Consider the following 25769-nt stretch of genomic DNA (forward strand, 5'->3'; position numbering starts at 1 on the left):
GGGGGCGGAACCTTGCTAGGCCCGCCCCGCGCCCGTACTCGAGTGCGCGTGCGCAGCGGTTGCTGTGACGACCGGGGAAGCGTTGGGCTGCCAAAGATCCGGTGTCCGAGGTCTGTGGGGAAGGAAAGCCGCGCCTCTGACCGGGCTGGGCAGCGGCTGCAGCAACTGTTCGGGGTCAGAGGAGCGAGCATGCACCCCGAGGCCTCGGAGCCCGCGGAGGACGCGGCGGCCGAGCTGGACCGCGCGCAGGAGCCGGGCGTGGAGGAGTCCGCGGGTGACCACCGGGACGCGGGTCCAGGGGCCCGCAAGGAAGGTGCGGAACGCAGCCCAGGGAGGGCCGGGGACGATGGGCGAGCTCCCAGCACCACCTACCCGGTCTTCAGCCCGCGAGAGCAATAATAATAATAATAATAATAATAATAATAATAATAGTAATAATGGCAGTCAATGCGTTAAAGGAGACGTGCCAAGCGCCTATTCACTGGAGCCGGACACATGCCCTCTGCACCTTCCCTGGGTTTCATACAGATGAAGAAGCCAACTTGCTTTAAATGATTGCCCTCAGCTAGTCATTGGCAGTGTGACTCCCTTGCCCAAACCCTTACCCAACACATATTCTCCTCCCTCCCAAGTTTGGTTTTGAATGTTTCCTTTCATCACCCTGTAAGATAAAAGGCTGTCTCCCCTTCTAGACAGTGAACAGACATCAGGGCATCCTATTCTGATAGAATCTGAACTTTCTCTCTGGGAATGGGCAAGTTTGACCCTAGTGAAAATTTTCACTGACTACTAGATAAACTAGTTAATTTGTGTTTCTTTTTTTTTTTTTTTCAACCCAATCAACAAATGCATCTTGAGCACCAGCTTTCCAGACAAATACCATAGGAGGAGCTGTAGGAAGTTAATATTGCTCACTGGACAGTCCCAGGCTTCCCAGTCACTCACTTTGCAGCTGTCAGCTTTGTGGTCTTAGGCCTAGAGCTGATGTCACTGAGTTTCAGCCTCTTAATCTTTAAACAGGGACAATTATACAAAGATACACAGAAATAAGTGTAATTAAAGTTTCTGGCATATATGGGGCCTTTATATCCAGTGCCTCCTTTGGGAGTACCATACCAGTGAGGAATCAGCGCGGATAAGAGTCTCCCCACATACAGGGATCCACAGAATGCAGAGAATGAAAGCCAGCAGCCCTTATAACACCTACATTTCAATTGGCCAATTTATATTGCTGTTTTAAAAGAAAGTGTATTTGAATATGCTTAGGTCCTTTATACCAAAGGAATTCTTACCATTTTTATTTTCATGAGGTTTTTTTTAGAGATTTTTTTAAACACAAAAGAACAGAGAACATTATAACAAATATCCACTATTACCACCAAAAACTGAAAATGATTAACACTTTGTCATATTTACATGCAGTCTTTTCTTTTTTGGATAAGGACATCACATTTCACTTAAATTCAATGTTCCTTTCTCACCCCCCTTCTGATCCCATTCTCTTTCTATCTTTTCCAGAATTTTCTACAGTTTCTTCCAATTCCTTCTCTACACGTGTGTCCTTAAACAATGCATACCATTGGTTTGCATGTTTTTAATTTATATAAATGGAACCCCATGCTTTTTATGAAACTTGATATTTTCAACTCCACATGTGTTTCTGAGAATAATCCATACTGATTGAGATAGCCCTTGGTGCATTCCTTTCAAAGACAGAAGAGTAATTCATGATTATATATAACCATCCCCCTCTGTGTAGATATTTATGTGTTTAACAGATTTTGGCCGTTACAAACAATGCAAAAACATTTTTGTTGTATTTTTATTGTATCTTTGTACAATATCTAAGCCCACCTGTACATTTTCTATAGAGAACCAAACTAGAAGTGAAATTTACATAGTATTTATGTGTGTGTCAAAAATTGGACATTTTTTGACATTTGGACATTTTTGATGGTTTCAAACCAAAAGTAGACAATTATTAATCAGGTTGAAATAGGGGGAATTTTTTTTGTACATTTCCTGACCTTTATAAACTGGATCTCTTTTATTTTGCAGAAATTAATGATCCTAAGGAAATATGCATGGGTGTTTCTGACACTGCCTACCAAAACCAGCAGAAACAGAGTGGTGATAGTGCATCAGACAGTCAATTAACACACCCAAGAGAGGACAGGGATGATCGGGGCCCCAGGTATGGGCAAGCTGCCAGTTAGTGCACTTCTGCCAAATAGAGTGCATGGTGTGATCAATCACCCTTTATATGGGAAGTGGAGGCTCATAGAGACTGAATAGCCCACCTGATGCCTGAAAATTATAAGCAGCTGACTCAGGCTGGCACTACTTCTGTGGCACAACTAATAGCCCATGCTATTAAACTTTAATATCAGACCTCGAGAGAGAACATCTGTGGGTCTTGATGACACTGTTAAAAGTATTTTTATTAGGACATGCATTGCAGTATTTAAGAATGCTGAAAGTAACAATATTGGATGACTCCCTGATTCTAGACCAAAAAGATGGGGAGGAAGCAAGGTGAGGCAGGGGGAAGAGGAGGAGGAGGACTTAAAGTAAGTATCAGGCATACAGGACTTAGAATTATAGGCTGGATTAGTAAAGAACTTTTGGAATAAATTATAGCTGATAAATATAAATTTCTTGTCCACCTTTTTCATTTTAACAGAATGACTAAACATTTCCTGCAGAAACTCTGCAAGCAACACAAGCTTTACATCACCCCAGAGTTGAATGATACTCTGTATTTGCACTTCAAAGGTAAGGCTTGCAAGGAGACACTTAACCTTCAGCAAAAACCATATCAACAGTTAGTTGCAGGGATCAACACAATGCTCAGACTTGAGTAGGGAGTTTAGTGGAGATTTATGTGAAAACAAGCAGAAGTCGTCACCAGTGAGAACTGATACAGGTGGGGACACTGGCTAGGTGAACACAACACATGTTTTGAAAACAGAAAGCCATGAAGGAAAAGGTATGAACAGAGCCTCCCTAGGTCTTGGGCTTGGTGTCCAGAATCACATCTAAATCTGAATTCAGGTCCTCAGGCAGGGCTCTTCCTAGCAGGTAGAAAGAGAAAACAGGGCTTCCAGTGAGTACTGAGTTTGGAGTGGCACCTGCTGCAGCCGTCAGGGATCTGTTCATCTCATTTGGTAAATATTCACTGAGTGTCTTCTGCCTTCTGCGGCCCGTGTTCAGTGCTGGGGATACAGAGATAGGTGTGGCAAAGATGGTTCAGGCATCCAGGGGGGTGGAGAGGCCACTGGGAAGAAGGTGCCATGCCAAGAAGGCACACAGTGGCCCAAGCAGCACAAATGCCATGGTCGCTGGATTGACTCCTAACTGGTCACCTCGCCTCCACTTTTGCCCCTGCCTCCAAAATTCTCCAGCCAGCATCTAAGTGCAGCAGTGAATGAGATGACGTGGGAGGCCAGGTCCCAGGGGACCGATACTGAGAGGTGGGAAGAAGATCCAGTACTTTAGGTCAATTAGAAAGAATCAGAGAGGCAGCGGAACAGGGAGAGAGAGGAGCCTACACTAATTGTCTACCATTGCGTGACAAATCACTCTGACACTAGCAAATCTGAAAACAAATTCATGGGCTAGGGATACATCCTGTGGTACAGTGCTCACCTAGCATGTGTGAGCCCCCAGGTTCAAAACTCAGCACTGCAAAAAAATAAATACATACAAAAATAAAATTGCCATCTCACATTATTTCTGAAGCCAGAAGCCAAGGAATAGTTAGTTAGTGGTTCTGCTCAGGGTCACCCAGGAAGGCTGTGGCAGAGCTGGTAGCCAGGCCTCAACTGTCTGGGGATGCAGAACCCACATCCTGGCTCTGAGCCTCAGGCCTTCCCTAGCTTTTGAGGAGACCTCAGTTACTCACTCCAGGGCCTCTGGACAGAAGCTGGCTTCCCCCAAAGCTGGGTACCCAAGAGAGCACAAGGCCAGGATGTAAGCCCCAGGTCTGGAAGTGCCACATCATCTCCTCTCAACCCTGCTCTTACTGCACCATAACACACAGGTGTGAAGGCCAGGAGGTGGTGATCCATGGCCATGGCATGTGGAGTGGTCCAGAGGCCTCAGAAAAAGCTGCAAAATGGCAGGCAGGGCCACCAGGTCAGACCTCAGACGGGTCAGGACCAGGAGGACTGACAATGGGACTGAGCAATCAGGATGTCACTGGGACCGTGGCAGCTGGTGGTACAGATGGCTGGCAGAGGGAACAGGAATGAATTGGAGACTGACCTGAAGCGCAAGGAAGTCTTTCCAGTGATGGGGCAGGGGGAACAGGTTAGAGCCGGAGAGCGGGCAAGAGAGATGTGGCTCATAAAACCACTGATGGCCTAGCTCTGGGCTTGGCTGAATGGCCTGCCCAGAGCTCTTCTCTGCGGGGATCTCTCTTCCTTCCTTGGCCCATCTTCCTCTGTGCTAGTCCATTTTCAGGGCAGGTTCACCTCTGACCCCAGGCACTGCAGACGCGAGGGGAAGATGGCTGCTGCAGTACTCGGCTCCACCAGCACTAGGCTCTCCCCACCAGGCTGGCAATTCTGTCCAGTGAAGCCAGAAAACCTCCCCAGACTCATCAGAGGTAGTCCCACTTGGCTAAGTATGGCCAGCTCCAAATGAATCACTGTGACTGATCAGCCACCTAGGGAGCCATCGGGTGGTCTTAGCAGGGGATGGTCCTACGAGAAAGCTGCAACAGGAGGAAGATGGGTAGATGTCTTGGCTGCCACGGAGGCTGAAAGTTCAAGGTCAAGGCTCTGCCAAATTTGACGTCTTCTGCTGAGGGCTGCTTTCTGGCTCATAGAGGGCGCCTCTGTGATAATGACACTGATCCCATTCCTGAGGGCTCCACCCCCATGACTAGTCCCCCCCATAGGCCCCACCTCCCAACACCATCACACTGGAGATTGGGGGTCTCAGCATAGGACTTTTTTTCCCCATTCCTTTCCTTTTTTGGGGGGGAGGGATTGAACCCAGGGGCAGTTAAGCACCGAGTCACATTTTCAGTCCTTTTTAATTTTTAATTTTGAGACAGGGCCTCACTAAGTTGCTTAGGCTCTCTCTAAGTTGCTAAGGCTGGCTTAGAACTTGCAGTCCTCCTGCCTCAGCCTCCCACGTCACTGGGATTACAGGCATGTGCCATTGCGCCCAATGTGTGATTTTTGAGGGGGCACTAACATTCAGTCCATAATAGTAGGCAAAAACCAGGGTACTGTAACCTTTGTCCCTGTGTAGTAGAAGTGTACTGGACACCCCGTCCCCCTCGCCAGGTTTCGACCGCATCGAGAACCTGCAGGACTACACGGGCCTGCGCTGTCTCTGGCTGGAGTGCAATGGGATACAGAAGATCGAGAACCTGGAGGCGCAAACAGAACTGCGTTGCCTCTTCTTGCAAGTGAATCTACTTCACAAAATTGAAAACCTGGAGCCTTTGCAGAAACTGGATGCTCTTAACCTGAGCAACAATTACATCAAGACCATCGAGAACCTCTGTAAGCATTAGCCAACGGCCTTCTTGGTCACGTGTGCTCCACTTTCCCCTGGGGAGCTCTGACTCTGTCATGGTGGGGAGGGTTTGGAGCCTCTTGTTCACTTGCATGGCCTCCCTTGCAGCCTGCCTCCCTGTGCTGAACACACTGCAGATGGCCCACAACCACCTGGAGACCGTGGAGGACATTCAGCACCTGAGGGACTGCGCAAAGCTTTGTGTCCTTGACCTTTCCCACAATAGACTGAGGGACCCGGAGATCCTGGGTGTACTGGAGAGCATGCCTGATCTGGTGAGAACCAGAGGAAGCACAATTAAGGCAACGGTGTCAGTTTATGTTCTTTAAATAGTAAATCCTATGTCTCCCCCCACCCTTTTCCCCTCTCCCTTTCTCCCTCTGGCCCTCCCCCTTTCTCCCTCCCTCCTTCCTTCCTTCATTCTTTGTTCTTCCACACTTCTTCCTCTTTGTGTTTTTAGCTGGAATATCTAATGCCAGATGACGATTACTATTTCACCATGACATTTTAGTGTGTATCTCTGACAGGGACTTGTAAAAGGCACAATCATAACACTACTACTCTATTTAACGTATCATAATCGCTAACTTAGTACCCAGTCCTTGTTCAGTATTCCCTATTTGTCTCAGAAACATGCTCTGATGGCTGGGTCCAAACCAGACTCAGACGCGATCTCTGGTTCTTGGTTGGTCTCTTGGGCTCTGACAGTTCTCCTCCCGTTTCCACCCTCCCATCCATTGGCCAGAGCAATGGCGCTCTTTGCCTGGCAGTGTCCCTGTTCTGGGGTGGCTGGCGGCACCTCATGGTGTCATTGAACCCGCTCTGCTGTCCCCGGTAGTCCCTGTGGAATGAAGGTGCAGTCACAGACTCGATGAGTCCAGGCTCCATACCTTCCTTTCAGTGAGCCCTGTCCTTGCTCTGCCTGGCTCCAGGCCTCGGGCCTTCTTGCCTCTCTTCTCCTAAGTTCAGGATCGGGCACTGGGAGGCTGTCAGCCACTCCGGCCACTGTGACACTCAACATCAGAGTCTCTCTCTGCTGTTCTGGCAGCCATTGATGAGCATTGCCTGGGGGAGCCGTGTCACTGGGAGTCACACAGTGGCCATTTCTAAATCTCTTATTGCTTCTGTGTCGCTCAGGTGGGATGCGTCTACAGAGTCCTTTCACACCCCAGTAGTGGGCCATTCATACAGAATCGGTCAGGATGAATGTCTGCATCTTTCCTGTTCGTGATAATTTTTGGCAATATCAGCCGAGACCCTAGCAGTCTCTCACGGTGACACTGAAAGCTTTTCCTTCTTCAGCTCGTGGATGTGTATGTGTAGCATTTGATATGACTCAGCCTTTCCTATCCCTTCAATGTGGGTGTCCGAGTTCCCCAGCCTTAGAACCTCTCCAGTGGGTTCCTGTGTCTTTTCTACTTGGCTCTAGCCACCTTGGACAGCTCTCTTAGTGTCAAGGGCACCTGTGTTAAACAGGAAAGCTCGCAGGCAAACCCTGGAGTCCGCTCTGACTGCTTAGGGCAAGGAGAAGTAGTGGAGAGGGAGTCCCTGTAAAGGAAAGTGTAAGCAAATCCTACCTAGTCAGGGGCCACCGCAGAGTGGACGGTCAGGAAAGACTAGTTTTAAACGGCCTGCGAATGGTGAGAATATAGAGCTATATTATTTTTCCTCAGTCTGTGTCAGAGTTTGCATCTTGAATGTCCCCAAAGGACCGAGTGTTGAAGAGCTGGCACTGTCGGGAGACTTGGCACCTTTAGGAGTGGGGCCTAGTGAGAGGAAGTTAGGTCATGGGGGGCATGTCTTTGAAGGAGACCTGGGACCTGCCCTCCCCTCTTTGCATTCTGGCGCTGGCCATTCATTCCCTGCTGTGAGCAGCTCCACCGCCCTGTGCTCCCTCCCTGATGCACGGTGCTGCCACAGGTCCAAAGTACAGGGCCACACAACTCAGCCTGAACCCTCTAAAACTGAGCCCAAGTGAACGTTCCTCTTCCAAGTTGTGTGTCTCAGGTATTTTGTCCCAGAGGCAGAAAGCTGACTAACAGAGGCTGCCATGATAAAGTACAGACTGGGGGGCTCACACAACAGAAAGTTATTTTCTCACAATCCTAAAGACTGAAAATCCAAGACGAAGCGTTGCCTTCATTCTGAGGCCTGTCCTGGGCTTGCAGATGGAGGCCTCTGCCCTGTGTCCCTCTGCTGTATGCTGTCTGCGTCTGGGTCTCTCCTTCCAAGGATGCCAGTTGGGTTGGGTTAGGGCCCATCCTAACAGCCTCCTTCTAACTTACTGCATCTTTAAAAATCCTGTCTCCAAATGCTGTCACATTCTGAGGCACAGGGGTTAGGACTCTACCGTGTACCTTTGTGGGGAGGAACACAATTCACCCATAACAGAAGCAGTCACCTTATAGTTGTTTGTACTTGCTGTAAGTCCCATCCCACTGTGCTCCTGTTTATTGCCTGTCCCTGGCTACTGCTCCTGTCACTGTGCCCTTGGAGGGTAAGTCCTTGACAATATAGCAAGGTAGTGAAGAGACTCGGGAATGGAGTTTGGGAAAAGCTGAACTAACTGGTTTATAACATATTTATCTTCAGTGACACAAACCTCTAGATATGAAAGATGTGAATGAGTTTAGGCAAACAGATGTCGAAATGGTCACTGCGGGTCACCTTCACATTCACCTTCCTGAGTGGCTCGGGCAGGAGGGAGGTGAGAGCGTTAGAAGACAGGGCAGGATGCCCACTGGCCTGGCTGGACCTTCCTCTTTCCTCTGCAAGTCTGCAGGAGAGGGTCTCGTGGTGGCAGTCTGCAGTGGGCCAGGGCAGCGTCCACCCTCCCCATCACTGCCTCTTGTCTGGCTGCTGTGACCTGCAGGTCCTGGCCAGGAAAGGAGAGAATCAATCAGTCCGAAATGTGCTTCGGTCAGAAATTGGGTAGCAAAACTGATGTCATCGCCACACTTGGAAAGGGCCGCAGGAAGTGTTTTCCCTGGAAGGACGGCAAGGTCTGAGCTCTGGAGTTAGAAGTATGGGCTGGTTGGCCAGTGTAGTGGCCACACCTGTAATCCCAGAGCTTGGGAGGCTGAGATAGGAGGATTGCAAGTTCAAAGCCAGCCTCAGCAAAAAAGCAAGGTGCTAAGCAACTCAGTGAGACCCTGTCCCTAAATAAAATATAAAATAGGCCTGGGGTGTGGTTCAGTGGTTGAGTGCCCCTTAGTTCAATCCCAGGTACCTGCTGCTTACCTGAACACATCTGATGACAAAAAGCAATAAAACCTTCCAGTGTCACCAATCAGTGCCCCAGGGTGTGGGCTGACAACTTCTCTTTTGCTCAACAAAATAGATTGAACTGAGTTATTCTTAATGCACAGCCCATATAAAGTAATCAGATCTTTGTAAACCATCCAGTTTGATTTGGCTTGTTTGCTTTGCAGCGTGTGCTGAATTTGATGGGAAACCCAGTTATCAGGCACATTCCTAATTATCGAAAGACAGTCACTGTTCGTCTGAAGCACCTGACCTACCTGGATGACAGACCAGTTTTTCCAAAGGACAGGTAAGAAGAGAGAAGCCTTTGGGAGCCTTGAAATATTTCATTGTTGATTGTACCAAGTATTAGACTTTTAAAATCTCTCGCATCATGTTTCCATGCGTTTTCGCACATCACTGAATACTCTTCAGATAGGGTTAAAGGCGATATAACTGCCTGTAAGGGGAATCTGAGCACTTATTCGTAGGTTCTTATGTTCCTTTGATAAATATCCCTGCAGACCAGTTGTCTACCTCATTGCTTGGACTTCTTGGTTATCGTTTGGATGGAATTTTAGTAATATCACTAAAATAAAAAAAAAATCTTTAAAAATGTTTTTGGCAAGTGCTGGGATGGAATCCAGCTAGGCGAGGCCCACTTGAGAGACAGCCAGCCCGATCCCTGAATTGAAACATGGGGTTCGACACTTGAAAAGCTCTTGCAAAATAGTTTGTTTTCCAGGAACTTGGTTCCAGTTACAACCTCCCACACAAGGGTGCCCTCTTGTGTTGCACACTCTGGGCTTAGATGAATGTGCCAGGTCATGCGTCCCCGTCATTGTGGCATGCCTAACCCCCCGTACCTGCTCCTCCTGCTGCCTCTCCACTCCCATGCTGTCCCCAGTTTTGCCTCCTCTGCATGCCATGGAGGTGGAGTTGCTCAGCAGCTAGACTTGGGGACTGACGGGGGCGGGGGTGTAGCACTGGGCACTGAACCCAAGGATGCTCTACTGCTGAGCTATATCCCAGCCTTTTTTACTTTTTATTTTGAGAAAGGATCTCAAAAAGTTGCTGAGACTCAAATCTTGTGATCCCCCTGCCTCAGCTTCCCAAGTGTTTGGGATCCCAGGTGTATGCCACTCCACCCAGTTCACTAACAATGGATATAAGCTGCTTGCATGACTTTTTTTTTTTTTTTTTTGTACTGGGGACTGAACTCAGGGGCACTTGACCACTGAGCCACATCTTCAGCCCTTCTTTGTATTTTATTTAGAGACAGGGTCTCTCTGAGTTGCTTAGTGCCTCCCTTTTTTCTGAGGCTGACTTTGAACTGAGGATCCTCCTCAGGCTTCTGAGCCCCTGGGATTTCAGGCATGCAATGTGTCTTGATAACTTATTTCTTTTTATCTTTGAGTAACGTTTCATTGTCTAGATGTACCAGAACTTGTACATTCACATATTAAAGGATATCTAGGCTGCTTCAAATTTTTGCAACTAGAATAAAACTGCTGTTAAACATTCGTATGCGAGCTTTCGTATGAATATGACCTTCAACTCGGTTGTCTTCTGTGCCCTTCGTTTTCATCTTGAAGAAGATGAGCAGGTTGGGTCAGACAGCATGTGTTTGGAATTTACCTTCAGCCTCCCTTTTCTGTCCCACTGTTGTCCTGGCTCAGGGCCTGCGCGGAGGCCTGGGCCCGGGGAGGGTACGCGGCCGAAAAGGAGGAGAGGCAGCTGTGGGAGAGCAGGGAGCGGAAGAAGATCGAGGACAGCCTGGAGGCCTTGGCCGTGATCAAGCGGCGGGCTGAGGAGAGGAGAAGAGAGAGAGAAGGTCAGGAGAGATCTGGGGGTTCCAGGGAGGATGCTGTTGGACGGGGCACATGGGGGCGTCCCACTGAGACCTCAGTCTCGGGGACTTTGCAGCCATCATTCACATGCAGTGAGAAGGCAACAGTCGCATGGTTTCAAACCACTTTTGTTGATTAAATCACAACTTCTTAAATAATCTCAGTTTTTCAAAATAAACGATTAGTCATCTTTGGCTACTGTAGAGTGGGGGAAAATGGCGCTCCTCCACCTGTGGGAGAGGGGACGGGGGACTGGACATGCCATGGGGAACACCTGCAAGTCTGTCTATGAAAGGAGCAGGCCTCCCCAGACCCACCAGCCCCTGACACCAGGGCTCCGTCCATTCATCCAGTCCCCTCACTGAACTGGAGCTAGGACAGGCTCTGGGGCACTGTCCTACACGACTGACTTCAGGTGACAATGCCACTGCAGGTGACAGTCACAGTCCCAGGTTTGTCACCTGCACTTCCGACCAACCAGCTATGACTCGGGCTCCCCAGCCCTCCATCTCTGGCTCAGTGACTTGCTGGGGTGCTCCCAGACCCAGAAACCCTTCGCACCTTCCAGGGCTTTGCACTGGCGAGGCTGATGACAGGGCATAGGTGAGCCAGCGGGTGGAGATGCACAGGGCAGCGTGTGTGTGAAGGGACAGGAGCCTCCGCAGTGGACCACTCTCCTGACACCATGTCCCCAGAGACCCAGGAGCTGTCTGAACCCCACAGCTCAGGGACTACCAGAGGCCTCGCCACACGGCACGATCTAACTGCACTCCCAGGCTGTCTCCCCTCTAGAGCAGGGGTGGGTGGGCTGAACTTTCCAAGCTTGTCGGGGTAGTTTGGTCTTTCTGGTGACCAGCCCCCATCTGGGAAGCCACCAAGAGTTACTTTGTCTGACAAAAGACCTTTTATCCAAGTCACAAGGTCTTGGAAGCTCTGGGTCAGGATCTAGGGTCAAAGAGCACACATTAGAACCAAAGTCTCTCCCAGCATCCTACGGACAAGGGCTGAATGTGTGCCTTTCCGATGAGTTCAAAGGTGCCACCACACAGCAGCAGAAATCAGTGGCCAGCACAGACTGTCCTTATTAGGGTTCAAGTCAGAAGTCTGAGTGGGCTGAAATCAGGGGCCTCAGGACTACGGTTCCTCCAGAGGCTCCAGTTCTAGCATCAGAGCCGAGCATCTCGGGGCCACTGTTCTGTCTTCCACAAACCCAGAGCACAAAGCGAACGTTAATTCCATCTGCATTCACCTCGGAGCAAGCAGCGCGGCTTTGCAAAGGCACGGGCTTGGCCCCCGGTGCACGCAGGCTCTCAGGGCACTAGATAGAATCCGAGTCAGATGAACTTGATTTTTTTTAAATTGTTGAAGTGGCCTTTAGGGTAGCTGCCACACCTCAAGGGGCCATTGTGGTTCTTCTGTTGTTGTACATGGACACAATATCTTTTATTTATTTACTTATTTTTATGTGGTGCTGAGGATCAAACCCAGGGCCTGACACGTGCTAGGGGAGCGCTCTGCCACGGGGCCCCAACCCCAGCCCCCCCCCCCACTGGTAGTTCTCAAGAGCACCCACTCCTCCCCGCTGCTCCTGCTCCAGAGCTCCCAGACCCCTTTGTCCTCCAGGCACAACTAAGTCTACCTCTTCCTTCCCCGTTTAGGGGAGAAGCCACCTCCAGACAGTGGGGACAGAGAGGAGGAGGCTCCACTGGACGGAGAAACACAACAGAAAGTGGAGTCATTTGTGAAAGACAGCTTCGAGGCCAAGGATGAGCTGTTCCCGGAGAAGCCGAGTGGAGGAGAGGGGTGGCCTGCAGAGGGGACGGAAGCCGAGGAGCCAGTGGGGAGCCTTCCCGCGCAGGCCCCAGCACCCCCAGGAGCAGCCAGGGGAGGTAAGGCGCTGTGGCCTCTGCCCTGCTGGGCGTGGCCGCCTCCTGCATGCTGCTTCTAGAAGGCCGGGTTGCAGTGGCCTCTTCTCTAGAGGAGCAGCACTGGGTGGAAATGCAGCGGCCATCACGAGAGGAGGCACATTACAAATGCAAAAGGCAACAGGTGACACTGTTCACCACAGGTGACACTATTCCCAGTGCTTCATTCAACCCAGCATGTCTGGAAATGCACATAAGGCTCTCCATGAGATGTTGTACACAGCTTTGTGGACAAGGTCATCAAATCCAGTGTGTGGGTGACACGGGGTGCTGAGTTTTCAGTGGCCGAAGGGAAACAGGTCCTACCAGAACAACACAGCATTTTATCCTACTTCCCCTTGAAATTTTCAATTAAAGTTAATTAAAAGTAAAGCAGTAAAATAAAATGAAAAACCCACCCTGGCCATATTCTGAGTACTCATAGCCATATGTGCTGTGGCCAGGGACATTCCCACCCAGACTTCCCCTTGGCCCCTCTGGATGAGCCATCCTGGCACGCTCCCAGTCTGTAGGATGGGGAGATGGGCAGTGGCCTGAGCAGGATGTGAGGCCTCTTTAAAAATGTTTTTTAGTTTGTCAATAGATCTTTTACTTTTATTTATTTATTTGTTTGTTTGTTTATATGTAATGTTGAGGATCGAATCCAGGGCCTCACACAAGCTAGGCGAGCACTCTGCCACCGAGCCCTCCCCCCCCCCCCAGCCCCCACAGCACACCGCTCCGTCTCCTACTGTGTACCCGCCCAGCTGCCTTTCCAGTCTCTGTTCCTTCTACATCATGTCCCAGCTGGCCCTTGCCCCCAAGGGACAGCAGCATGCTGTCCTCTCTCAGCTAGGGGACATAACCCTGGCCGTGGCTGTGGATTCTGCGGCTTTGGTCACAGGTGCTGGCCCGTTGCACCCAAGGAGGGTTTCTGTCCTTCTACCTTCACCTGGGATTGGCAGTCTGACCCCTGGGTATGAACCAAGCCAGGGCTAATGGCTGCCCCTTGTTCCTCAGAGTCAGCCTCCCAGGTGGCAGAGACTGCAGGTGTGTTGGTGACGGAACTCAGTGGGCCTGGAACTGAAGCTTCAGCCACCACGAAGCCAGAGGCCCAGGAGAAGTTCTTCATGGATGTACGTGGAGCGCTTCGTGGGCAGTGGGGGCACACAGTTGGTAAAGCGGGGTGAAGCCCAGCTCGCGGGCCTTGTGACTTAGCGTGGTCCTTGGTAGCAGGTGTAGCATCTCCAGAAACTCAGAAGGGGCCCCCCAAGAACTGCCACCCAACAAGGCCTTTAGTATGACTGCCACCAGGAGATGCACACCCAGGCACTCAGGCTGGGGCCACGCTGGCCCCACGGCCCCTTGAATTGTAGCTGTCCAACTCCACCAAAGGGGTCCCACTGCAGAGCAGCGCTGTCCAGCCAGCCTTGGAATTCCACTCTGACCGTTGGGGCCCTCAGTCCTCCTGTCCGTGCCCAGTGAGCCCCTCCTGCTCTCACTGGCTCTTCTCTGCACCTGCTATCTGCTGGCTCGTCACCGTCCTCTTGGGCTGGTGTGGTGCATGCTGGATGGCTGCCTGGCATGTCCCACCGGAAGCTCCTCCCATGTGGGTGACGTGAAAGGGGACCACGGGGACACACACTGCCACATGACCGAGAACTAAGGGGGAAGAGCTGGGGTGTCAGCCCAGCCGTGGACACCAGTGCCACAACTTGCCGAGACCCCGCCTTTGCCCCCTGCCCACTCCCTTGTTAAGCTCCCAACGGGTGCTCCTTTTCTTGTGCCTAAATTTCAAAATTTCATGACTCTAATAGAGTTAATCATAGTCAATATTCTCAGTGAGCTTCTAAGTTTTCCAGACCTATATATATAATAAGAAAAAAATTAGCCAATTTCTAATATCTGAGAGCTGACAGTATACAGAACTTCAACCTAAATAGCTGGTATTTATTGAGCTCTTACTCTATGCATGGCATGGGTCAAAGCATGATTTGTATTAACTTAATATTTCCAATATCATCATCCCAAATTTACAGATGAGGAAATTGAGAAACGAGAGGTTAAGCCACTTTCCCAAAGCCACACAGCTAGGAAATGTGGCGTGGGAACACTAACCCAGGCAGTGTGTTCTCGAGTTCCTGCGTGGTCCCACCCACTTTGCCCCCTCCCCCGCACACTGGCGGGTGCTGTGATGAAGATACACACAGACACATGCACTCTCACCAGTTTAAGGGAGAGACTTGCGTGCCACACAGGGCCCAAGGACTAATTTCTACAGAGGTACTTTCGACTTGGGTTCCACCGTTTCCTGAGAAGGTGGGGACATTCTTTAAATGTCCATTTAAGTGGCCATGTGCAAAGTCGACTTTTGTGATGAGACCTGGGCACCTGGCCTTGGCTTTGAGAGCGGCTGGGCAACCTCCCATTCCTTGGCTTGCTCAGAAGCAAGGCTTCACTTGCACTCTGTCTGCATCTGTCTTGCCTTTGGAATGCTGGGAGCGTGGGCCTCCCTGGTGACGTGCAGCTCTTGGCTCTTTCAGGACCTGCCGGACCTGGAAGACGTGGAGGACACAGGCGCAGCTCTGGAAGTCCAGGACAAGGTTGTCAGTACACACTTCTCCACAGTCAGAAAGTCCGTGTTTGTGCCTGCCATTGACACAGCACCTGTCTGTCCCCTGAAAGCCAGGTGCGCTCGTGCTGAAGCACTGGGCACCCAGGTCGCCTCCTTGCTGAAGGAAGCGCGGCTAGTGGTTCCTGCTGGGTTTCCTTTGAGGTTTCATCACCAGCCGCCACCAGCCACGGGGCTTTCCTGCACGTGTTTCATTGCTCATGGTGGTGACCACACTGATGTGATTACCCGGAGCGTTTTTCTGTCCGTGGTGCATTTCCACCTCCTGAACCTCCCTGATGGGGACAGCTGCGGATGGAGGGGAGGAACAGAGAAGGCAGATCAGGGGAGGAGCACTGGATGAGGTGCCCTGTGGAGCTCAAGGGTGCCAGACCTGGGCTACAAGGGAGGGAGGCATCACAGGTCATCAAAGGTAACGGGCACGTGAGACTGTGGTTACCACAGGGTACTGATGTCCAGGAGTGAAGTCCCAGAGACTGGTGGACAAGGTTGGGCTCAGGAAGACACCAGGCAGGGCCAGCATGAGGCTGTCATTTAGGGGCCGTCTGGTGGGGGTGCAGTGTGGAGACCAGGCAGAGGGCTGGACAGGAGCGGGCACTGGCTGTGGTACTCAGCAGGAGCTGCTGACCCCGGAGGGTCCACTTGAGGCTTCAGTGTTCTTGTGGGTCTTCCTGTGCCATGGTGACCACTGCTGCCACTTGACTGTGGAGTGACTAGTGCAGAAGCAAGTAAGTGTTCAGACACCCTTCTCTCAACAGGAAAGGTGCTCTCCAAAGATTGAGGCCATCTCAAGCTTAAGTGACAATGGTGACCCTGACCTGGACAATGTGTCTCCAGAGCTGGAGAGCAGGCCCACAGACACCCAGTCACACATATTCGCAGTCTCTAGAGACACCTCGAAGAAGGCCGAGACCCCTTTTACAAACATACTTAAGAAAGAAACTATAAAGGCCTTGGGAACCCCAAGTCAAGTCCCCGAGTCTCCAAGGGTGCTCATTCAGGAGATTAGTGGCCATGAGACCTCGAGCCAACTCCTCGTGCCCTCCTGCTGGAGAGATGCTGCTTCTGCTCCTTCCAGCGAGAGTGGAGACAGACACCTCCCCGCAGCCCCTCCACCAGGTAAGGCCACTGCGTTGCAGGTCCACAGTGCTGCTGGGCAAGCTGAGCTGTAAAGGCTGGGTGGGCCCAGGGAGCTCGCCCTGGGAATCCCAGGTTCCTGGAAAGGGCCACGGAAACCTCTGCAGATCACATCTCCAAGTCTGTGACTGAAACTCTGCTGTGGGCATCACCTGGATAAGCCCCCAATGTACCATTCTTGGGCGGTGACCTGTGTATCACTTTATCACCAGGCATGCAGTGCCTAGTGGGGGTTTCACAGAGCTGGGGGGCCAAGGAGCCTGCACCCCCTCTCATCACCCCACCCTTCCTGGTCCTTCCAGACCACGGCTTCTGGAGGGGCTGTGGAGGCTGGGCAGTGCTAGGCTGGCATGAAGGTGTGCCTGCTCCACGCTGCACACAGGTGACAGGTCCCATGCCTGCTGCCCTGCTCAGGAGATGGAGGTGGGAGGGGACAGTGCCAGGCAGCCTGGCCTGCAGGCAGGAAGGAGAGGCAGGCTCCATTTCAATTGCCACCGGCCTCTCTCTTCAGCAGACTGGACTGGAAAGAATGAAGAGCAGAAGGAGGAGTCCGGTGGGGGGACAGGCCGGGAGGACATTGAATTTGGCTTGGACTGAATCCAAGATGGCCCCTGTACCATCAGACTCATGGGGTCAGGGAGCAGGCGCGGTCACCCCCTCTACCCAAGTACTGCTGCTGAAGTCTGCCGAGATGGGGGCTCCTGTCCTTTGCACCACGTGTCCCAAATGTGCCATGTGTCAACTCCCCATTACCTGTAGTATACACTGTGTAATTACAAACGTCTATTAGCATAATAAATGTTTTGGTAGTCATATTCCTGCAAGTTACAGGCAATTCCCTCTGGTCCATCAGATACTGAGAAAGATCCTCCAAGTGTGATCCGCAGCAGGGCCACAGCCCGGTGCCTGCCCTCTCCAATGGGCACTTCCCACAGCACAGGGAGCCACCCACAGGAGCACCACCCAGCACAAGTGTTCAGCCAAAAGCACCTCCCTGGGAGGCTGCTCACAGACCCACCCCACAGCAGGCTCTCAGCTCCTGGGCCTCGCCCTACCCCCACCCAACAAGGGGAACATGGCTGCTGCCATTTCCATGGGGTGGGGAACAAGTGGGGTGGGAGAGCCCAGCCTCCAACAGAGTCGGCCCCTGCCCCACTGTGCTCCCTCTCCCTCTGGCCTCCAGAAAGATCTGTAGGCCATTCTGTTGCCTACTCCTCTGACGTGGGCCCACTTTACTGCTGGGCCTCCCACGGCCGGCCACAAGGGCCTTCAGGAGTTGGAAAGCTCTGGGCCCTGGGGAGGGCCATCTCCTGCCGTCCCTGGGAAGGCCCTGCTGACCTGGGCACAAGGAGGAGCCTCACCAGTGCCTCAGAAGCCCATGCGTGCCTTCTTCCTGGGGGGCCGAGAGCCGGAGAGGACAGGGGTATGCTGCTGGGAGGGGGTGGCCTGGGCACTGGGAGCCTGGGTGGGGGGTATTGGGCTATGTCCCGGAGTGTCATTTTGAAGTGGCAGTTTGGCCATGTAGTCCCGGAGGGTTTGCCGCCGCTCCAAGGGGATGCCCTGGGTCCATGGCTCCTGACTCAACTCCTGGGAGTGCAGTGTCCCTGTAGAGTGAGGCCTAGTCTCTGAGGACGCCTGGTTTGGGCTGTGAGAAGGGCTGCTGGCCTCTGGGAGATCTAAACCGCTGGTGAGCGAGGAGAAGGTGCTGGACAGTTGAGACCGGCGTTTGGCCCGCTTGGCCCGGCCCTCAGGCTCCAAGGCCCTGAACTGCCGCCTCTCCCACCAGGCAGTCCCTTGGCCTTCCCAGGCTGCCCCCAAGCGCTCGGTAAGCTCATCCTGTGGGCCTGATTCAGGCGCAGGAGGCGGCTCTGCCCTGGGCAGTGAGCCCAGGTCCCTCTGCTGCAGGAGCCGCCCTTCAGCCATGGCCGCCCAGAGTCCCTGTGGCACTCTCCCTGCATCCTTCTGCGGCTTCATGCGGCCCAGCAGCCGGCGGTGGGAGAAGGTGGGTGCAGCCCACACAGCCGGGGCAGGGGGCACCTCCAGCAGGGCCTCTAGCCAGTGGCTGCAGCAGGTGATGGCCCGGGGGCTCCAGGAAGGTGTGAGAGGTTTGGGAGGTGGGTCCTGGGGTGATGCCGTGGCCTTGGGTGCAGGGCAGGTGGGCCCAGGGTCCGGGTCGCTGGGAGGCTCAGGGAGCTCTGTGTGTCTGTGGAGGCGGAAAGGCTGGGAGAAGATGTCCCCAGCCTTGGAGAGCTGGAAGACGGACAGGACTGGTGCAGAGGCACAGTGCGCGACAGTGGCGGCCAGACCTGGAGAAGGAAGACCCCGTGACCTGCCAGCCCTGGCAGGATTTGCACTGTCCCCAAGCTGGTGCCCCGCCCCCACCAGCACACCTATGGTTGGTGCTTCCAGACGCTCCTGCAACTGCCCCTGGCTCTTGGGTTCCAGGAGAGGAAATGCGGAGAGGGAATCGGTCCTGGAGGGAAGAGACTGGGGGGGCCCTGCCAGCCGGGGTGTGGAGGACCCCGCTCCTGGAGGAAGGGCAGACAGCTGAGGCCACAGCAGGCCCCAGCCCCATGCATCTTCCTGCACCCCTCCCACCCGTGCAGACCTCACCTGTGAGGTGCAGCAGCTGAAGCTGCCCGCCCTGGCCTCCCAGGAGCAAGGGCTGTGGCAAGCCAGGGCCGGGGGGAGGCAGCAGGCGGATGAGCAGGGGCGGAGAAGGGAGGCCGTGGTCCCACTTCAGCATGGGCACGAGGGGGAGGCGCTCGTCCATCAGGTAGAGCGAGAACTAGGGACGGATGGGGGTGGGGGTGGAGATGGTGTCTGGGGGCCCTTTCTAGGCACACGTGGCCCACAGGATGGGTACAAACCCCCAGGGGCAGCAGCACTCGGACTAGCCTTCAAGGGCCCCTAAGTTCGCCTGCCCAGCCCTGAAGTCCTGAAGAAGCAGTGCCACTGCCTGTCTGAGTGGGCAGATCGATGACACAGTGGGTACACGTCTCCTCAGAAGCCCACCTGGCTTTTCTGACCCTGGAATCTGTGCCAGAGACACAGCTAACGCCTGCAGTCCTTGGCGGGGGACAGGCAGGCAGAGGGCAGAGCTTCAGATGACCTCAGACCTCCTCCTGGGCCTGCAGAGCAGGGGCTGTGTCCTTGCACAGATGCTCTGTCCCACCCTGGAGCCCATCAGACCCCTGAGGCCATCCCCACCTGCTGCTCCCATGGGCTGTCTAGGCCAGATTCAGCTCTCAGGGTCTGTGACTCTGGGCTGACAGGTCTCTGGCAAACACAGAGACCCCGTGAGGCTGGGGGCTGCTCACCTGGGTACAGACGAGATGGAGGGTGGGAGGGAGGCAGTCAGAGCTGGCCTGCCCCAGATAGTGGGTGACCAGGACACGTTCTCCTTTCTGACAGGAGGCCTCTGCCCCCCCACGGAAAAGCAGCAGTCCGCAGCCTGGTGGGCCCTGGGGAGGGCACAGGGTCAGCCTCCTCCGGGTCCAGGGAGGAACACCAGGCTCACCAGGCTGCTTCTCATGCCATGGGGGGTGGAAGACTCTCCGTACCCCTCCCCCATACCTGAGTGTCAACTATCTTCACCCCAGTGCGGTCACCCACTGTCAGCACCCGAGGGTGGGCGGTGAAGTCTACCCAGCGCCAGGGAGAAGGGTCCCGGAACACAAGGGTCTCGGGGTCTTTGTAGACTTGCTGCAGCCTTGAAGAGACGGGCAAGCTGTTGCCGGGGGGGGGGGGGGGGGGGGGCCTGGGGGTACCAAGGAGCTGGAGAAAAAACAGGGATGACCTGGCCTTGGATCAGGGTGGTGGGCCCTGGGTCTGTTTGTTGGGTGCAGTGTTTTTTGGGAAAGGGGAATTACCCATCCTGAGGGGTCCACATACAGACAGCTCCAGAACGGCTGCAGACGGCCAGCTCCCCGGGCAGGTGTGGGCTAAGGGCACAGTGAGATTTAACCTCAGGAAACCTGGCCTTTCCCAGGCTCACCTTGCTGAACGGCTGCAGACGGCCAGCTCCCCGGGCAGGTGTGGGCTAAGGGCACAGTGAGATTTAACCTCAGGAAACCTGGCCTTTCCCAGGCTCACCTTGCTAACAGCTGACTCATCCTCACCTGAGACTGATCCCCGTGGCCCCCTTCTCGACCTGCAGCGTCTGCAGCGGGGTTGGTGGCTCCTGCCTGCTGACCTTCCACACGGCACAGTGGTAATCAGAGCGGACAGCCAGCAAAGCTGAGGAGAGGACGGAGAGGTCAGGCTCAGGGTCAAGCAGTGGTTCAGCCAGGGAGGGAGGTGCCTGAAGGCCTTACTTTCTCCCTGGACGGTGCAGGTGACCACCTGCCGGACAGGTCCGCGCAGCTGGATGTACCCAGGGTCCCCAAAGACCCGAGGATTGCCTCCTGAGGTCAGACTGACCTCCTGGAAACCTGCGCCTCGGCTAAGGATCAGTGAGCGGGCACCATAAGCCCCCCAGTTCCTACCCCTCACCATGGACCATGCCAGGAGCACCTCCTTCACCACTGGGGTAGGTGGCTGACTCTCCCACCCAGCAGAAAGGATACACAGCTTATCCAGGGCACCTCCTGCAGGGTAGACCAGCTGGCCCACCCGGGCTGTCCTGCCGGGCACCCAGGCCAAGGCACCCCCAGTGAAGGCATCGTCTAAGAGCAGCTGCTCCCAGCGCAGGGCCAGCTCCTCCTGCAGCAGCTTGCCCAGGAGGCTGGACACTGACTTGTTAAGCACTGGGCCCCCGAGGATGGAGAAGCGACGCTGCCGGTGGCTGATCCATGCCCAGGGACACCTAGGGATGGCAGAGGATCACGATGGGGCAGAGAAGGAGGAGGAATGGGGACTCGAGGTAGGTCAGGGGCAGAGTACACAGTTCTGCCTAGAATGTCTTTTTTTTGGAAACCACCCACCCTGTTTCCCCAACCAAGGTGCAGTCCCGTGGCCCAACCTGCTGGCTCACAGGTGGACGTGAGACCCTGGCCCAGTCACCAAAGTCCTTCTGGTGCCTCGGGAAGGACACTGACTCTTGGACTCATGAGCCATCATGGTGCCACTTGAAAATAGTCTTTCTAGGAATTGAGTCAGGCAGAGGGCAGCAGATAAGATGATACAGAGACTAGCCCATCAACCTGAACACCTGGGCACAGGCATGCCCGAGGCCCACGGACCTGAACCCCCTTTCTGTCAGGCTAGCTGGGGCCGGAGTGCGTGGGCAGGGGAAGAACTGTGAGGGAAACTGCTCCTTCCACATGCCCGTCACCAGCTAGGCTACCCAGCAAGCTTTCTCACTAGCCACTTGCCCCCAGGGCTGGTGTCCACCAAGGTCCTGGAGCAGCCTCTTCACAGTGACCACTGTCATCTTCTTGGAGCGGCTCTGCACGGAAAGGCCTTGTCAAGCTCACAGACTTGGGGATCCAGAGTGAGGTGGGGTAGGGTGCCCTTCCCAGGCTGGCGGGGTTACTCACACGGGTACCCTCCAGTTTGAAATTCTCCAGCATCAGCTTCCCCAGGGGTGCAAAGGCTATGTCCCCATGATCCCACAGGAACCGGCTGAGCTGGGGAAGGAAGCACCAGGTCACGACGTGCAGCCCCCGGCCATGAAGCACCACCTGCTGGGGACACTCACCTGTTCAGTCACATCCAGTACGACCTGGGGCTGCCTCCGGTAGTGGCGACCTCCTCGGAAAAGGAGGTCCTGGGCAGTCACACCAGGGTCCCAGGGGTCTGAGGAAGAACAGAGGTAGGGCACCAAGGTGGGCCAGGTGATGGAGGTCACCAAAGGCTCCAGGGATGCAGACCAGTGAGGGCCATGGAGGGTCTAGGCACGAAGAGGTGGGGCTGAGCAGCGACAAGAAGGGCAGCTGAGAAAAGACCAGAAGAAGGGCCTTACCAGGACCAGGAGGCATCAGGGGCAGGGGCCCAGGTGCCAACGGCTCCCACAGCAGGTCCTTGGCCAGGCAAGGGATGGCATTCTGGAGGGAACACACCACAGTGGCACATAAGTGTACACCCTGGGCCAGCACCGTGCAGGCTCCTGTCTCACAACTCATCCAGTCTCCACCACAGCCCCACAAAGGTGGCACAAGTGTTTCATTCTCCTGATGTGGAAACTGAGGCATAGAGCGACTGTCATTTGCCCTCGGTGACAGAGCTGGTATACAGAAGAGATGGGATCGTAACCTGGCAGACTGACTCGAGTTCCTTTCTGATCTCCTCCGGCACTGGCTCTCAAGGAAGTCCCCTGCAGCATCACTGGCTGACCCCACCCCACTGCTTCTCACTTCCAGGTAAGAGTGCTCACTCTGGGAGTAAGCATCAGCAGCCCCATCGTTCCTCTTTTTTTATTAGCAAAAATAGCAGCACTAGGCGCCCGCATGCCACACCTGCTGCGACTCGGATGGGCTGCCAGACCCGCCTGTTCAAAGCCCCTCCTGGACTGTCCCGCCTGCCTGCCTCTCTCTCTCACCTACTTGTCTCTGCCTGGCATGGTCTTCCCGAGGCACCTGCAGAATGCGGGGAGATCTCCCCCCCCCACACACTTTAGCATCCCTTTGGTTTTGCTCAGAGCTGTGCTCACACTTTGTGGTCATCCTATCCACTGCTCTTCTCACTTGGAGACACTCACTCAGCTGGACTCTCAGTTCCGCGAGGGTGGGATGGTCTGACTTAGTCACACTGTGCTCCTAAGGCTTAACGACAGCTGCCCCACTCGAGCTGTGCCAATGGGTATGAATACTAATGTGAGGACCAAGTGAAGGGGCCCACCCAAGCTGTCAGCACCCTACTTCCATCCTCACCTTGGCATCATGGGGCTGGGACTCTGGCAGCGTCAGAGCATCTCTCCAGCTGCACATGAAGGACAGGTCAGGGGCATCATTCATACCAAGGGGACCAGCCATAAACAATGAGGGACAGAGGGATCTGGGGAAATCCATCCTGCAAAAAACGAGCACCATGTCACACCCACCTTCTCCAGAAAAGGCTTCCAGGACTCCTGGGGAGAGCAAAAGTACCCTCAAGAAATGCACTTTCTTTGAGGAAGCAGATAAGGAAGGCCACAGGAAAACCACCTGCCTTCCACAAGGAAGGGGGTGGTGACAGGCAAGGTGTGACCTGGGTACAGTAACCTGAGGAGTGAGACAGCCAGGTGCACACCTGGGAAGAGGGCTGCAGGTATGAACACCAGCAAGCGTGAAAGCCCTGGAGCAGGAAAGTGAGAAACAGAAAATGCACCAGGAGGAGAGTGGAGAAGGATGAAGATAGGAGGGGTGAGGTCTGCTTCCGCCACAGCCCTTATGGACTGTAACCAGACATCTGTAGACAATACTCCCCAAACTAAGCTCCAGCACTCCCAAACCAGGACTGAGAATCACTCTTCTGTCTTCCCACTGTTAAGCACAGTGCATCTCAGAAAATGCAGTGTCTAACAGAGAAGTGTACATCAAGGGGATTTGATAATCACAGTCCTCTGTAAGTATCAGCAGCCCCATCATTCCTCTTTTTTTATTAGCAAAAATAGCAGCACTAAGTGCCAGCATGTTAGACACTGGGCTAATTGTGTTATTCTCCTATTGCCCCTACTGTGGAATTCAGCAAACCAAGGATCAGGGACAAGCATCCACAAGCAAACTCTAGCAACAGAATCTGAGTAAGAAACATCTCTCCCTGTAGAACCCCTGATGCATTTTATCAGTTTATTCTGTAGCTTCTGGACATGCATGGACCTCAGCACTGTGCAGAGCTGTCACATTGTTGCAGTAACTGTCAAGGAAAGATTTCGCAATCCTCAGGTCCCACTGCCGCTTATCTGTGTGCTCAACTCCTTTGCGGGCTATGAGGGCTCTTCAGGGATGGGGCGGTATCTGACCCATTCCTGAGTCCCTGGCCTGGCTGCTATCATTTTCCTTTATCTATGGGGGTGGGACAGGTGAGCCGGTGGAACGCAAAAGGAAGTGATCAGTGAGTCCTTGTGCAGAACAGCCTAAGGGGGTGGCAGAATTATTCCCAATAAATGGGGAGACACACTAGAAAGGTCCCCGGTGAACTGTGGTGGTGCCCGGGCTCCTTCCACACTGACCTCTCACCATGCTGCTTCTCACCACAGGGCCTCTGCACAAACTCTGGGCTTAAGAGAAGACCCCGGACCCTCCCTCTGCCCCTACAAAGTCCTTCAGCCTCCAAGGTAGGGAGGCCTCTGGCAGCTCCCCAGCTGCCGTCCTGCCAGAGCGCGGGTGGCCACCCGAGACCAGGTGTCGGGCGCCGGTGGAAGGCCCCCTACAGCCCGCCCAGGGCAGCACTGGGCACGCGCGAGCACGTGCGTACCCAGGGCGAGCCCGGCGCAGGCGCATCAGGGCGGAGCCGCAGAGCCCGAAACGGGGATGCGCGCGCACTTACGCGGCCGCCTGTCTGGGAAGGTGACCCGCGCGACTCCCGCCGGACTCTCGAGGGAGAAAGCGGAGCCCGGGTGCCGTAGCCCACAGAGGGACCGCTCCGCCGCAGCAGCCCACCGCTTTCCGCGTCGGCAGGAAGTGCTCCCTGAGACAGGAAGTCCCGCCCCCGCGCGTCCTCGAGCGCCGCCTGCCGGGCAGAGGGTAGACGCGCGTGAGCGGTAGAATGAAGTCCGCGTCCCCGCGCTGGCAGCCGAGTTGACTTGGATTCGAATCCCAGCTCGGCTTCACCAGCTTTCTATTGCATAGGCGGTTGTGAGGGTTAACGTGACTCAGCAAGCACTGAGCACGCACTCTGAGCCAGGCACTGCACTGTCGGTGGGCACCCTGCCCACTGTCCTTAAGCCCTAGAAGCTGGCTTTACCAATGGAGGGAGGAAGAGATGCTCCGGGAGTAGGCGACGCTGTGCCAGCGGCATCCCGGCAGGGGGCGCTTCAGACAGCGGGTCTCAAACGTGAGCGTCAGCACCTGGGAGGTTGCCAGGTGATGCTGACGCTGTTTGAGGGCCAGGCTTTGAGAATCAGTGTCCAATCACAGAGCCACTTGCAGCGCCAGTTTAAACGGTGTCTTAAGTAGGTCTGGAATGTGGCACTGTAGTTTGCATTTCTAAAAAGTTCCCAGGTGAGGCTGATAGTGCTGGTCCAGGTACCACAGTTTGAGAACCACCGCTTTGAAGGATCAACTTGCAGATTCTCAGCTTCCATCTATACAGGTTCTATCAGGGAGTTCCTTGGAGTCAGATGGTCCTTTCCCATCTTCCCTTTCCCAGTCGCTGTGTTCCCTTCATGGAGCATTGTCCGAGGATGAGCACTGCACAAGAGGTTCTTCTCAACAGCAGACCTCCTACAGGGGGTTGCCCCTGTAAGTTTAAGTAAACAAGTTCAGCAGCAAGTAAGGACGGAAGGGTGCAGGAGGCGGGCTTTGGAGCCTGACGACATTATTTCTTCATCTGAGCGTGGCTGGTTGTGTTCAGTCTACTAATTCACTAATAATCTGTACTTTTCTATAG

General features: G+C 54.1%; 2 protein-coding genes across 2 annotated transcripts; one reads left to right on the forward strand and one right to left on the reverse strand.

Annotated features, from left to right (window-relative positions):
• The first annotated feature begins 189 nt into the window (after positions 1 to 189).
• Positions 190 to 16895, forward strand: Dnaaf1 (dynein axonemal assembly factor 1). The gene is made up of 12 exons (XM_077105689.1): positions 190 to 313; positions 2059 to 2194; positions 2684 to 2775; positions 5298 to 5519; positions 5641 to 5807; positions 8964 to 9085; positions 10455 to 10609; positions 12284 to 12514; positions 13550 to 13665; positions 15073 to 15132; positions 15920 to 16280; positions 16810 to 16895. Exons 1-12 carry the CDS (start codon positions 190 to 192, stop codon positions 16893 to 16895), a joined length of 1872 nt encoding a protein of 623 aa, XP_076961804.1.
• Positions 16896 to 17084: 189 nt separating this feature from the next.
• Taf1c (TATA-box binding protein associated factor, RNA polymerase I subunit C) lies at positions 17085 to 24821 on the reverse strand. Its single transcript, XM_077105780.1, has 15 exons — positions 24708 to 24821; positions 23111 to 23249; positions 22204 to 22285; positions 21940 to 22037; positions 21779 to 21868; positions 21614 to 21687; positions 20867 to 21105; positions 20615 to 20731; positions 20420 to 20537; positions 20171 to 20242; positions 19875 to 20010; positions 19619 to 19762; positions 18912 to 19086; positions 18689 to 18826; positions 17085 to 18604 (listed from the first exon to the last, which is right to left on the reverse strand). Exons 2-15 carry the CDS (start codon positions 23246 to 23248, stop codon positions 17667 to 17669), a joined length of 2559 nt encoding a protein of 852 aa, XP_076961895.1. The 5' UTR covers position 23249; positions 24708 to 24821; the 3' UTR covers positions 17085 to 17666.
• Between the last annotated feature and the right edge of the window lie 948 nt (positions 24822 to 25769).

Source organism: Callospermophilus lateralis, chromosome 18 (assembly GCF_048772815.1).
Source record: "Callospermophilus lateralis isolate mCalLat2 chromosome 18, mCalLat2.hap1, whole genome shotgun sequence".
NCBI classification, from domain to species: Eukaryota; Metazoa; Chordata; class Mammalia; order Rodentia; family Sciuridae; genus Callospermophilus; species Callospermophilus lateralis.

Excerpts from the sequence above, each read along its gene's own strand:
- Dnaaf1 (XM_077105689.1), top strand. The coding sequence starts at position 190 with ATGCACCCCGAGGCCTCGGAGCCCGCGGAGGACGCGGCGGCCGAGCTG. Across the intron at positions 13,666-15,072 it reads AGGAGAAGTTCTTCATGGAT|GACCTGCCGGACCTGGAAGA; the intron begins GTACGTGGAGCG and ends TGGCTCTTTCAG. Across the intron at positions 16,281-16,809 it reads CCCCGCAGCCCCTCCACCAG|CAGACTGGACTGGAAAGAAT; the intron begins GTAAGGCCACTG and ends CTCTCTCTTCAG.
- Taf1c (XM_077105780.1), bottom strand. The coding sequence starts at position 23,248 with ATGGATTTCCCCAGATCCCTCTGTCCCTCATTGTTTATGGCTGGTCCC. Across the intron at positions 21,106-21,613 it reads GGTGGACACCAGCCCTGGGG|GTGTCCCTGGGCATGGATCA; the intron begins GCAAGTGGCTAG and ends TGCCATCCCTAG. Across the intron at positions 19,087-19,618 it reads TCCATCTCGTCTGTACCCAG|TTCTCGCTCTACCTGATGGA; the intron begins GTGAGCAGCCCC and ends ATCCGTCCCTAG.